Here is a 14981-nt window from a genome sequence, read left to right on the forward strand (position 1 = left end):
TATACTCAGTATATATACACTAGTATAACTACTAACCAGACTTCTTCCTTGAACAGCAAATGCTTCTTCTGTGAGATTAATAGTTCCTTTGATTAATAATATTTCATTCTACCTTTGACAATTAAGACTTTGCACATTACGGACTCGTGAACAGTTACAATAACAATCGGCATTCAAATATCCTTATTCTTCATCTGGAAAATGTTTCACAAATAATCATCAGGAATCTCAAAACTGAACAGGTTTTAACAATAAAATAAATCCACTTATGGAATGAAGTTTGAGAATCCAAATGCAGCTCAACTGATTTGCTAGAACGCCCCGTTCCACATCTGCTTTATAGTTCAGTAACACAACCCAACATGCAGAATTTCCGAATCATTTCTCAGTTATAAATCATTTCTCAAAACTGAAGATTAAAAAAAAATAAACTAGCGAACTTAAATTAGTAGAAAATGCATTATAATTTTTTAGTACATCACACAATGACCGTAGCAAAGCTGAACCCACAGAAACCATAGGAATCACGATTTGCTGACAACAAAAGGATACTGATGAACAATGCAGCACTGTCAAGTAGAAACCAGTGAATTAATAAAGAGAGGGTGGGCCATCACTGGATCAATAAATTCGTATAGCTGTAAGCACAAGTGAATTAATAAATTAATTCACGGGGCAGAAGGTAATGCCCGGGGCCTGATTTCAATCTCAGTGGGTTGAGGTGTCAGCAGGTCAGGGCCAAATTTCAATCTCGGTTGTGAAGGGGAGTGGGGGGGGGGGGGGGAAAGAGATAAAAGGTGAGGCCCACAAACTTTTATTTTGACTGGGGAATCAGGCACAGGGAAACCCTATTCAGGCAGGCAAGAGAGTTTAAAATGGCTGCTTTGGCTTATATTACTTGGGGCACAGAGGAATGATTTCCAGCTGCGTATCACTGTCCTTCAAAAGTTCCAAGAGTCAATCGGCAAGAACACAGTACTTCAACTGTTCCAGTGATGGTCAGGGAATATATAGGCACATATGTACAGCAGGTACATTACACACATATATGAAAATGCACATTTATACACACTTTCACATCAAACATACAACTATGAGTTCTGCTCTGAACCTAGGACCAAAGTAAAAGAAGCCAATCAATTTATTCACCAATTTAAAATACAAAAATAGAATTGTTTTTTCAGAGATAATTCAGGACTGAGATAGTGCAGCACCCTCTGCTGTTTTACTATCACACCACACAGACGTAGCTGCAAAAGCCTCCTTTTAAATTGTAAACACCGTAGCACGATCAGTCTCAATCTATCTATATGATGCAACAGTTTAAACAAAGAAACTAGATTCCTGGACTACTGCCGGAACACAGGATTTACACAGAAATTGTCTAAACATTCTCATGTCTCTTTATCCCTTTTTGTCAATTGCTTCATGCAATTTGAAGTATCACACAATATTTATAGTTTAACCGCACATCTCGTAACAAAATTTATTAGTGTATTCTACATGTCCAGCAGACTGTAATCTACAATTGACATACAAGCAACTCCTACAGTTGCAGTACAGTATATAGAACATTGTCTTCCTTTAAACAAGTGTTCAATGAAGTTAATAATTGCAGTTAGTGGTGCTTTCCAGCTGAAACCAGATATGTTGACGTTATGACGACAATTTACCACTATAGCAAGATCAACAATGTACGCTGTAATTTTTGCCATTTCGCGCACCGATCTCACAGTTGCAAACTTATTCTAAAATGTCCTCAATTATTAATTTAAATACCCCGCAACAAGCATAGTGGCGATTCAAAAGCAGTGCAGCCAATACTCAATGTTTGCTACTTGCAGCTTTTGGTACTTGCAAGTAGCAAACAAGATGTGTGTTCACGTTGGGTTCGTTTGCAGCAGCACTTCATAGGAACATGAGTAGGCCATTCAGCCTCTCGAGCCTGCTCCACCATTCATTTAGATCATGGCTGATTTGCACCTCAACTCCATTTACCCGATATTGCTCCATATCCCTGGATACCCTTACCGAACAAAAAATCTAACTATCTCAGTCTTGAAAGTTCCAATTGTCCTAGCATCGACAGCCTTTTGGGGGAAGAGTGTTCCAGATTTCTACTACAGTGAAAGAGTGCTTCCTCATTCCATCCCAGCTCACTGCATATGGATGTGAAGCTTCTTTCTACCTCCAGTATGTTGAAATGCAATTACTTTAGGACATTTCCTTTAGCTAAATGTAAAAGAATCCTGAAATCATCATAATTTGTTCAGGAATAAGTGTACAGAATTTGCTGATTGGAATACTTATTTCTTACATTTAATTAAATTGCTGAGAGTGTGTAGTGAATCTTTTAATTGAGCGACAATGATATTCTACTTATTTTACAGGGTGTTAGTTTCCTTTTACACATGGGTTGGTGATGTGATCAGACTCTTGAACTTTGCTAGTTATGTCTCAATTGCTCTGTAGAAGTTGTTGATTGCTACTTTACATATTTTAGTTATAAATAAATGGCCTTGCTTTGTACACCCCACTTTCTCAGCTTTTCAGCTTATATTAGCTTATCGTACTCAGGGACTGGGGTCAACTTGGCTCAGTTGATATCACACTCACGAGTCAGGTGGTTAGGGGTTCAAGCTGCAGTCCAGGATTTGAGCATATCCTGAGGATTGGGAGCAGTTTAGAATTCAGCAAAGAAGAACAAAGAGATCGATTAAGAGGGGGAAAATAGAGTATGAGAGTAAACTAGCAGGGAACATAAAAACTGACTGTAAAAGCTTCTATAAATATGTCAAGAGAAAAAGATTAGTGAAGACAAATGTAGGTCCCTCACAGTCAGAAATGGGGGAAATTATAATGGGGAACAAAGAAATGGCAGAACAATTAACACATACTTTGGTTCTGTCTTCACAAAGGAGGACACAAATAACCTGCCAGAAATGTTAGGGAACCAAGGGTCTAGTGAGAGGGACAAATGTAAGGAATCTTACAACACCAGTTTATAGTCCAACAGCTTTATTTGAAAATCACAAGCTTTCAGAGATTATCTCCTTTGTCAGGTGAGTGAGTGAAAGGTTTCACTCACTCACCTGACGAAGGAGATAATCTCCGAAAGCTTGTGATTTTCAAATAAAACTGTTGGACTATAAACTGGTGTTGCAAGATTCCTTACATTTGTCCACCCCAGTCCATCACCGGCATCTCCACATCATGGCTACTAGTGAGAGGGAGGAACTGAAAGAAATCAGTATTAGTTAAAAAAAAGTGCTAGGGAAATTAATGGTCATCTTCCAAAATTCTATAGACTCTGGAACAGTTCCTACAGATTGGAGGGTGGCAAATGTAACCCCACTTTTTAAAAAAGGAGGGAGAGAAAAAACAGGGAATTACAGACCAGTTAGCCTAACATTAGTAGTGGGGAAAATGCTAGAGTCTATTATAAAGGATGTGATAACAGAACACTTGGAAGGCATTAACAGGATTGGACAAAGTCAGCATGGGTTCACGAAAGGGAAATCATGCTTAACAAATCTACTGGAGTTTTTTGAGGAGGTAACTAGTAGAATAGATAGGGGAGAACCAGTGGATGTGGTGTACTTGGATTTTCAGAAGGCTTTTGATAAAGTCCCACACAAAAGGTTAGTGTGCAAAATTAAAGCACATGGGATCGGGGGGAATATACTGGCATGGATTAAGAATTGGTTGACAGACAGGAAACAGAGAGTAGGAATAAACGGGTCTTTTTCCGGGTGGCAGGCAGTGACTAGTGGGGTACCGCAGGGATCAGTGCTTGGGCCCCAGCTATTCACAATATATATCAATGATTTGGATGAGGGAACTAAATGTAACATTTCCAAGTTTGCAGATGACATAAAGCTGGGGTGGAATGTGAGCTGTGAGGAGGATGCAAAGAGGCTCCAATGTGATTTAGACAAGTTGGGTGAGTGGGCAAGAACATGGCAGATGCAGTATAACGTGAATAAATGTGAGGTTATCCATTTTGGTTGTAAAAACAGAAAGACTGATTATCTGAATGGTGATAGATTGGGAAAAGGGGAGGTGCAACAAGACCTGGGTGTCCTTGTACACCAGTCGCTGAAAGTGAGCATTCAGGTGCAGCAAGCAGTTAGGAAGGCGAATGGTATGTTGGCCTTCATTGCAAGAGGATTTGAGTACAGGAACAGGGATGTCTTATTGCAGTTGTACAGGGCTTTGGTGAGACCACATCTGGAGTAGTGTGTGCAGTTTTGGTCTCCTCATCTGAGAAAGGATATCCTTGCCACGGAGGGAGTGCAACGAAGGTTTACCAGACTGATTCCTGGGATGGCAGGACTGACGTATGAAGAGAGATTGGGTCGACTAGGCCTATATTCACTAGAGTTTAGAAGAATGAGAGGTGATCTCATCGAAACATATAAAATTCTAACAGGAGTAGACAGACTAGGGAGGAGGGAGGATGTTCCCGATGGATGGGGAATCCATAACCAGGGGTCACAGTCTCAGGATACGGGGTATGCCATTTAGAACTGAGATGAGGAGAAATTTCTTCACTCAGAGGGTGGTGAACCTGTGGAATTCTCTACCACAGAAAGCAGTGGAGGCCAAGTCATTAGATATATTCAAGAAGGAGATAGATATATTTCTTAATGCTAAAGGGATCAAGGGATATGGGGAAAAAGCAGGATCAGCCATGATCATTTTGAATGGCAGAGCAGGCCCAAAGGGCCCAATGGCCTACTCTTACTCCTATTTTCTATGATTCTATGAAGAAAGAAAGCAAGGAGCTCTCCCAGTATTCGGGCCAACTTTCATCCCTCAACCAACATTACCATTAGTGATTATTCATTTGCTGTTTGTGAGACCTTGCTGTGAGCAGTTTTGGCTGCAGTTACTAAACTTCAAATATAAATTCACTGGCTTTGGAATACTTTGAACATCCAGAGGACATGAAAGGTGCTGTATAAATGCAAGTTCTTTCCTTCTTTATTGTAAATATAATTACTTCAGGAAATTGATGACGATGATTTTCTTTAATTGTAGTAAAATTCTAAATGTTTGGGCAAAGGCTTTTGCAGGCTTATTATTGCAAAACTTAACTGCTAGAATGAAAAGTATATTCTTTGATAAAGAAAGTGTGTGTCAAAGGTTTGTCTGTCAAGAGTTGAGGAACAGAGAAATGTACTTCACAATCAGGGTCATTTTCTCATAACCACAATGTTTTTCTGAGGCTCTCCAAAAAAAAGTGGCCAGATTTACTTTCATAATGTTGTTTTCCTGAAATATTAAGTTTGCTTATTTTATAGCTTGACAGCTACTTTAAAAATGTTTGTGTAGGGAAAACATTTAACTAGGTGTTTTTGTTCAATAATCAGAATTAAGAAATAGAAGTATGATAAGCATAACAATATTACTGCCCAAAACTACTACTTGCACAATATCCTTCCCTTTTTAAATTATGGATGGGGGTACATTCTCACTGCTGGAGAATTAGGGAGAGTGGGAATTGTTATTAAGACTTGAAATTCAGCCTTTTGTCGGGAAATTTGGATCAATTTATTCATTGGGAATTTTTCCATTCTATTTAAACACAAATTCTGGAAACTTCCCCAATAAGAAGGGTGGCAGAAATCTACGGAAGGGAGTTGTGTTGAGGAACAGAGAGTATTTTATTGATAACATCTTGCTCACCAGACCAATACAGGCCTTCCTTCCACGCCCAGAACAATGAGAAAGTACAACAGTACCTTTAACGTAGAAAAATGTCCTAAGGTACTTAACAGGGATATAATCAAAAAAAAATACCCTGAAGTAATAGCTGATTCTATGGGGAGATTTTTATGTTTGTTATGTGTGACATTTCATTATGAACTTCTTACATACTAAAATGACGGACAGGGAAAGACTGACTGGACCAACTAGCCTGTCCCATACATTCGTAATGTCTTATGCATCATGCTACAGACACTCCCTATCCACCTGGAGCCAAGAAATCTCCTGGGAGAGGTGAAAAACCAGATAAAAACCCAGGCCAATTCGGGGGGGAAAAAAATCTGAAACATTCTTCTCAAACCACTTTAGGCAATAAAAACTAGTCCAGATGCTCACACTGACCCTGATTTATATTACAGGGCACCTACCTCTTGTACGAAGTAATCTCCGCCCCAGCCAGAAACAGGTCCAGCTCTCTCTTGAAGGAATACAGTAAATCAAAGTTCACTCCAACCTGTTGCACAGGTCCACTATGCTCTGGGAGAAGAAGAACCGCCTAACATCCAATCTATATCTGCCCTTAAATAATTTTTAAGCATGACCTCTACTCCTCCCTAACCTATATAATTGGTCCACTTAAACACAATGTTGTCTCCATTATTTTATAAACCTCGATCAAATCGCAGAGTCTGCACTGTTCTAAGGTATACAGACCCAGCTCTTTGAGCTTATCTGGGGAACGAAGATGTGTTAAACTGGAAATTAATTTTTGGCCCTCCTCTGTATCCTTTTCAAAGCCTAAGGGGTCCATGCCTGAATGTTAATGTCTTTCCTCTTTACAATTAACTGACACTTCTGTTTCTATTTCAGATTTCTAGCATTTGCAGTTGTTTTTTCTTTCTATTTGTACCAAGATTACTTGCTTTAGCTAATAAACAGTTTTCCCCAATTATTGAAATTATTTTCCTAACACTGCAATCTAATTTTACTGTGTCTTTTATCTAATCTGAACAGGAAGATAAACATCAACTCCCCATTTATTTTTCCATCTCTCCAGTACAAACTGCATTATGTCACACTTCATTGTCTCCTTAGATCTTCCCTTTTCAAACATTTTTACATGAAGGCTAAAAGTTGAATATTCTAAACAACAGGGTCAGCCAACATCATCCCTATAGCAAGACCACTCCATCTCTAAGATCACTGCCTCTCTAACAATATAGAAGGCGGAAGGTTTTCTTGTAATTAATTCATATAAAATAAGCTGATGTTATTGCCGATCCAGCAATGCAAAATTCAATGCATCAACAGGTGCTTTGATGCATAATATCTTGAACTGAAAAGTGTAAGAAAAACATTAAAAATAGCTATATAGTGAAATTAAGACAACCTTTTGGATAGCAGCTGTCTCTGTCTGACACAACTCCCTCACTAAAAGAGAAACCACATAAAATGCTCTGACCTCCCTAGGACACAGCTATGCTTGGACATAGTAATCTAATCTCTTCTTATAATGAAACTGCACCTTTCAAGCTTCTCTTCAATGCTTCACCACTTAAAGTAATTCACCAATAAATAGTTATTATTCTCTCAGTCTTCCTTCCAAATGTGTTTGGGAGGTCACAACTCTCATTTGAAGTTTGTACATTATGCTTTACTGTTCTTGAAAAATTATTTTTGATAAGTTTCACTTTATATCTCCGGCTCAGTTTTCAAGTCTTTTCAACAAAGCCTCAATCATGCTTGCACAGAAATTTCTATGGGGTACATAAAAGGCGTCATCAAATGTGACAAGTAGCCGATGCAAGTTATGTGTCTCCTATCCGTGTTTTATTTTTGGAAACTGAAAATATGTTGCAATCGCAGCCGATTCATGGAGTTTAAAATCTCCCCGTCCCATGCGGTGTAGAAAAGAGATGAAAAGGAGGAAGCAACCTCGGAAAAGCAGGAGGTCTTAAGTTATATTTTGAATTTGAAGAAAAATTGGAGCTCGGATTTCCCTGAGCATACGAGAAACTCTACATTATTTTAACGACCTGCGAAATTTTGACAATTGCCTAAAAAATGCATTTTTTAATAAAAAGAAACTCGCTATCTATGAAATCCAATAGTGATTTCCTAATCCTGGATAGCTCCTACCTGGGACTAGTTCAGGTAGAGGGAGTAGAGTTCAAGTTGTACTATAATAAATTCAAAGACTTTTGTACACTAGATTTAAACTGCTGTCTACTTTTTGTCAGTTAAAATTTCTGCTGCTATTAAATGTTTAGCTTTGATAACCGAATTGCTATTTAAGACTAGGGCCTTTCCCACTACATCAACAGCTAAAGTTTGTGTTTCACAATAATCCTCTCACTAACTGCTATGAGTATCCGGGTAAGTACAAACAAATTGTTTTGTTACTTTCGAACAAAACTGCAGTAAACTGGGCTTCAGGCTCACTGCTACACTTAGAAAAAAATAGCAAGTAGGTGAAATAAATACATTTCTAGTTGTCTATAGTATTTGACTTTTTAATTGGAAACATGCACTTTAGTGGAATGCCTAACATTTCAAGCAGGCTTTAGCTGAGGTTAGGTTGACTAATTTGACTAAGTTTGTCACAGACAAATTTACTTGGAAAATAACATGCATGGCAGGTTCCTGGATTACAGAAATTAACCAATATATATGAACCAATCTTCCTCTTTATCGAATTTCATCTAGTTTTGAGAGAAGAAAACTCTCTTCTTCCTCCCCCCACCCCCACCCAGACACAACCATGACACACAGTTGAAAAATAAAACATATCCTTACCACAATTGCTGGAGAGAAAGTCTAGCTGTGTTGCCATTGAATCAGCTTTTTTTAAAAAAAACTCTAAATTCACAGAAAAAAAATCCAATGAAACTTCTGGACGTCACAACAGCTGCATATGTTTATTCAACTCCAGTTCACTGTACAGCAATTACAAGGTGGAGTCGCCCTGAAACATTTAACAGTAGAGCAACAGGAACGATTTGTACAGAAAAGGAACAAAGGTTAAAATGAATGAGTGAAAAGTAGGCCAACAGAGGTGTGGCAGTTGAAACCTGACCGGGCTACGTCATGTAATTAGGACTTTGGCAAACAAAGTTTCCTGTATTCAAAACTACAGATAGACTTATCCTTTGTCAGAGCAAGAGCCAATCAGATTGATTTATACTAAAGGCCACTGCTGGCAAGAGGTGGCAGTACCACAACCACTTACAGTAAATGAATATTTGTATACTGTAATATACAGTGGTAGCAGTCTATCAGGCACAATGTACTGCAGCCATCTGCACTGGGTCAGGAGCTAGTTCATAAAGCACAAAGCAAAATTCGAGAGAGGGGCAAAAACAAAATCAAAGTTTACTTGTAACAAATCTTTTGATTAAAAAAGTTAGAGAAAAGTGTACTATTCTTAAAATGAATAGCAAATTTTGAATTTGGGGGATCACATTTCATTCATAATCTCGAGCAAAGTTTGTTTAAATAAACTATGGTGGTTAGCAAACTAAAACTTGTAGCTTTAATTTCTATCCTGCTGTAATAATCAGAAGCTTTGTCGAAAGAAATAAGGCAGTTCCTTTTCTTGTAGAAACACGGTCATCATTTTCAGCAACTTTTCTCGCCTCTTTCCAAATTCCATTCCCTTAAGATAACTACCTATATAAACACTCCTTCTGCTGTGCGGATGGATAGGTTATTGACACTGCCCACAGAAATGGTTAGTAATGAAAATAGTGTGTTAAGGAACTCACAGTTTTCACAGAAAGATGGAATCGTAGAATGTGATCCCTAAACAGTTAAAAATCCTGGCATCCCAGTTTATACCCAAGCCACGTGCTATGCCAGATGTGGGAGTGTTCAATATTCTAAAACTCTATTACAATCTGACTGTACTGTCCTTTAAGTTTATAAATATTTACACTAAAAGATTCTCCATGCAGCCATTCCATTGTGTACAACACCATTCCTGCAGTATATTTTAATTTTCAAATGGTTCCAATTACCTGGTGTTATACCTCGGAGTGGAAATGTTTACAGTTATTCCCCCTTACAATGCTGGCAGGTTAATAATATTCTTTGGAGTTACAGAACAGAATATACATGGAGAGACTTGGAAGTTATCACTGTTGACCTGAAATACAGATTCTTGACTAGGTGACAATTCCCACCTCTCGACTCAATTATGTAAAATTCATGGATTGGAAATGTATTTCACATTTTTATAAATGACAATCTGAAAAGCTTCTCTACACACTTTTGTTCACATAATAATAATATTGAAGAACATCGCCCTATAATTGGTTTATTTCTATAACTCTGCACACATCTGAAAAAATTGAATTTAATGTCTAATTCGGGATAAATAATTGACTTTTGATGCTTGTAGTTTTACCTGGTGTTGTTTACATTCATATGTCACTCAACCAACAGGCCAACTGATTGTTAATCCGCAAAAACCTCCTGCATCACGCGATACAGTCATCATCTTCATGTCACGGTAACGGGAACCAGCAGCAAGCCGGAATCTTGCGTGGCCCATCTGATTTCATCATGGCATCTCATGCTGTGCTTAAGAACACCAACTACATACATACTATTTCTAACCAAGTTTGGTATAAAATAGCAAATCACATTTTAATGGCTTCTACAATACTCAGTTTGGATAGCATACATTCATGCAGAGTCTTCTTGCCTCACCAGCTTCAAAGCTTATTACTTCTAGTTTAGGCTCCTAAACCTGCCCAAGCTGCTGAATGTAGTTCCATTACAGGCCTCCCAATTTTGAACACAATTTTATCTCTGTCCAACATGACTGATTATTGTGATCAATTTTTTGTACATTGTATCCTACGCTTCAAAAAATAGCTTGTTATTTAAAAATAGAAAATAGCCTTCTTTAAGGAACAAAGGCAATGTTATGATAGTTACTTTATAAGCATACCAGGATTTAAAGGTGTTTAAGGCCACTACTTCGCTAATTCTAGCAAGTAAATGAGGAGATTGGAAGCTGACTGACATGTCATTGTAGACGGATGTCATCACATTGCCTAATACATGTCAGCCTGCAGAGCTGTGTAAGACATCAAAAAGACACATCGCCATAGGATACAGCCTGAACTTTCCAACACTTACACAAAAATGTCCCAAATGGCAAGCTGCACAACATATAGTAAAAAGTTTTAAGAAGTCCTCACTTCACAGTGCCTCACTGTGTACTGGGTGCTATGTGGCTACATTAAGAGTTTTATGTCTTTCCTTCAATTTTCCTCAAAGTTTCTGCACAGGAAACCAAAGATTAATTGGTCCACAGTAACACAGCCAATAACTGCTTTGAATTTGCCAAGTTTCATACGGAAACTCCAGCTCTTTTGAAGAGCTACTTTGTTCACACACAACCACAAGCTCTCATGGATGGGCTGTGTAGACACTTCAGGCAGCATTCCCTTCCAGACACGTGAGCCAAAACTGATGAGAGACAGAGTAAACAGAGTTCTGTGGCAAAACAATCCACCGAAGTGAACAATCACAAAGTAAATGACATGAAGACAACTTACAAAAGACATCTTGAGATTTGGATAGTGTAAAGAGGGCACACCCATATGCTGGAGCTAACTGAATGTAGTATTATGTTCCGTAAAAATATACAACAGATAATATAACAGGAAAAGAATTTTTATATTTGCTGTAGGGTTTATATTTTTATATTTGCTATGGGGATTTTAAGTTCATAATATTATTTGCATTCAAAAAGGTACGTTCATTTTATTTAAGTTTTATGTGGAGCCAGGAGGAGCAGGGGTACCCCTTCCGGCTCCACAACTCAAGGGCCGCTGCCAGCCAGCGATCGGCTCCCCCCCCGCCTGACTGTTCTACCCCTCCTCCAGAATTGATCCGAGGGCCGCTGCCTTCGAGGCAAGTGGCTCAAAAATGATGTGCTGGCAATGGGCTAAATTATTGAAATGAGGCCCGAGGCCCAATTTCGAATTAGCCTTGGGCCTCATGGTGATGGCAGGTGCTGTCTGTGTGCTGTTGGTTATATGCCTGAAAACGAGTCATAACCTATTTCTACCCCAGGGCTTCTAAGCTGAGGATGTGTAGTGATTGAAAGTTGGAAGGTTAAGAGAGATCAAGGGGTAGAATTTCCACAGATCTCCCACCCTAACCCCGGAGGTTTTCGCATTTCTCCAGGGTTTCTGCTGAAGCTACGGTGGGCGATAGGAAGAACCCCCATGGAAATTGTATCCCTAAGTGTTTACATTTCACAAGTTTACTTCTGTATCACTACTGTATTTAGTTTCTCGTGTCTCTGAGTACATCAAGACATATGCACAGTATAGCAATACAGGGAAATGCATAATTTTAACGTCAACTAAGTTAAGACAAGTTGGTGATCACTGAAGAGCAAAGACAACAGCCACAGGTGGTGACTCATTACAAGCTCCAAGAGGAAGTTTAATAGACGGGACTGCAAAGTCAAATACAAGCTATAAACCTAACTTTGCTAAGCTATACTCTAACTCATGACATTGAACATAATTTTGCTATACTGTCATCAAGACTATTTAGCTCTACCCGAGATACTGCAATATGTTTCAAATGTTTTTATGCCTAAAATGATTCATACTCAGTTGCTAAGGAATCCCTATCTCAGTGCATACAAAATCCTCAATGCTCAACCTTATAATGATATTATTTTATTAAATTAGATATTGCAATAGTTAACACATCTGTGCCTGGCCTCATCTTCGATGGCTCTGGCAAGGAGGAGTTAACACCTTTAACAGTGTTGTGATTATATGTTGATTGGCTTCAGTTATAGCCATTAAAATACTTTGGACTAGGTGGAGTAGGCAAGCTAAATTAGGCACCTTATAAACTTTAGACATGCATATAATAGGAATCTGTTCTAGTCTGTATATACATGTAAGGCAATCCAAACAAAATTCCTTAAGATATAATTCTGTGCATGTCAAAAGAATAGAACATAATTTATGTCACTTCAAAATTCTGAACTGGTCAAGCCAGCTCTAGAAAATATAAGTGAGAAGCTTTTATGATAGATACACATGTGGAAAAATGATTAGGATGAGAAACTTCATGGTTTCTTAATATGTCTGAAGAGCAGCTCTTGATTAAAGGGTAGTTTTTTTTTGGGGGGGGGCGGGGGGTGAGAAAGAACGACATTCTGAAATACAGTGAAGACAGCTGAAAAAAATCCACCTGGGCTGTCTTTAGGGGAAACTAACGGTATTCTTGGAATGGCAAAGGCTCTATACCTAGGCAATTAACTTGGCTTTTCTCTTTTTGGGTGTTGGTCGAGCTGCTGTGTATGTCCAGCATGTTCTGTTTCCACTTCTAAATAAACCATGACAAATTGTGTGATTGAGGGGTTTAATTAGGATAGTTGTCACATTAGAATTTTTTTTGGTTCAAGAAATCTGAAAATTGTAGAATGTTCCATTCTTCATGTTTTGACTAAGGCAGATGGGAAAAGGAAGTAGCAGCATAATTTAGAGGTAAAATTCAAAAATGTTAAAGTAAGACAATTTGAATCATTATCATGAAGACACATCATTTGGAAATAAGCTCACACACATTATAGTTTTACCTTCTAAACTAATGAGGATTCTGGAATGGACTTGCCATAAAATAAGATAATTTACCTATTTGTAGGTTTGTTAAATCATTTCTGATTCATCCAATTCAGCTTGAATATGCCACCATAACCAGTGAGGGCCCATCATGCACACTTAACCCGAAAACAATTAACTGGTACAGAGCCTAGTTTGGGGTGAAACAGGGACCAACACTACGGATCCCACCACAAACAAAAACTTTTAGCACTATTGCCCACTGCAGCAGAAAATGTCAGAGGATATTAGCCAGAGTGGAGACACCAATCAGGTTTATGAGTCAAAGACTCTCTGTTGTTAACCATGTAAAATAGAGGCAATAAGAAGCAGCTGAGAAAAAGATGTGGGGGAATAAGAGTGGGAGGGGGAGAAGGAGAGAAAAATGGGAAAGGGAGAGAGGAAGAGAAAGAAAATGGGAGATGAAGAAAGAGAAAGAGATGCTATGTTGCACCTCCTTCCAGCAAACCATTCATTGTTCAATACATACTCAATTTTTTGCTCAGGACTTTTGTACAGAAGGTACGTTGAACACAGGAAAGCATACTTCTCAGTACCAAGTCAGCAGTATTTGAACATGAAACATATCCATAAATGACAAGAATGCTTTGGTTTCAAAAGAAGACAGTAAGAAAGAAAAGTTGTCATTAACTAGACGCAGATTAAGTGAAGTACACTACCACTCTTATATAATTGCACTCAATACTTTTGACTTATTTCATATTTTCAGATTCAATAAAGTTTCCTTCCTTTTAAAAAAAAGTTCAAGGCCAATATTGCTGTATAAATTAGCCAGGAATTAAATAAATACATAAATTATTTTCTTGTGACGACTGATTGCTGTATAACAAATTTGTTTTGTATTTCTTTTAAGGAATACTGCTTTAAAATAATTAATATCATAAGAAACTGGGGCTGGTTGGATATTATAGTAAAACTTCACTTTCAGGGACCTGGATTCATGTGAAGTCATGTAAAGAAAAGGCAACCCTACCTCAAACCCAACTATAAACTTAACAAGTCTCCACTCCTAGAAATAAACTGTAAGCAAATCATTTAGGATGTCTCAACTGTGTCACATTGGACAAGTCTATGAGAAAAAAAACATTTTAACAGTATTTAAAACTTAAGAATTACTATCCATTAATGCTACAAATTTTGAAAAGCTTAGATTTTCAACTTACCGTTCAGGCATAAAACTGGCATGGCTAATCAGCCACTCGTTATTGTAACTGCCCGATTTTTATTACCGTTGATTGATTTGAATGGAAATGAAAATCAAGCAGTTTCTATAATAGGCAGACAATCCACAATGCCAGTTTCATGCTTGGGTAACAAGTTGAAAATTTAACTCAAAATTTTGAATCTAGAGGAATCAATCCCTTGAATTTCCAAGTACAGACACGGGGGCGGGGTTTGACAGATGCCTGAAAAGAGCAGGACTATAGCTCATTGTAAAACTACAGTTAATGGGATTTTAGGGATTAATAAATAAATCCAGGCTACTTCAGCGATGTTTTATTCAGATTACACTAACTTTACCTTAGTCAAGTAAAATCAAGAAAAAATTAACTGATCACTAAAAATTACTGATCACCTCTAGAGAAAAATTTGCACATTCAATTG

At 38.0% G+C, this 14981-nt stretch overlaps 1 protein-coding gene across 2 annotated transcripts in view; it reads right to left on the bottom strand.

The window, feature by feature from the left end:
* Window positions 1-14981, bottom strand: part of LOC137324491 (echinoderm microtubule-associated protein-like 4) — a 350494-nt gene that overhangs the window by 254850 nt on the left and 80663 nt on the right. The window contains exon 1 of one of the 2 annotated variants that reach the window (XM_067988815.1): window positions 8509-8689. The exons of the other annotated variant lie outside the window; for it this stretch is intronic. Within the exon in view, the coding sequence (XP_067844916.1) occupies window positions 8509-8545 (37 nt within the window). The 5' untranslated portion in view covers window positions 8546-8689. Of the gene's footprint in view, window positions 1-8508; window positions 8690-14981 lie in introns of those variants that run through there. 2 annotated transcript variants of the gene reach the window in all.

The sequence above is a fragment of the Heptranchias perlo genome, chromosome 8, assembly GCF_035084215.1.
Source record: "Heptranchias perlo isolate sHepPer1 chromosome 8, sHepPer1.hap1, whole genome shotgun sequence".
Lineage (NCBI taxonomy): Eukaryota > Metazoa > Chordata > Chondrichthyes > Hexanchiformes > Hexanchidae > Heptranchias > Heptranchias perlo.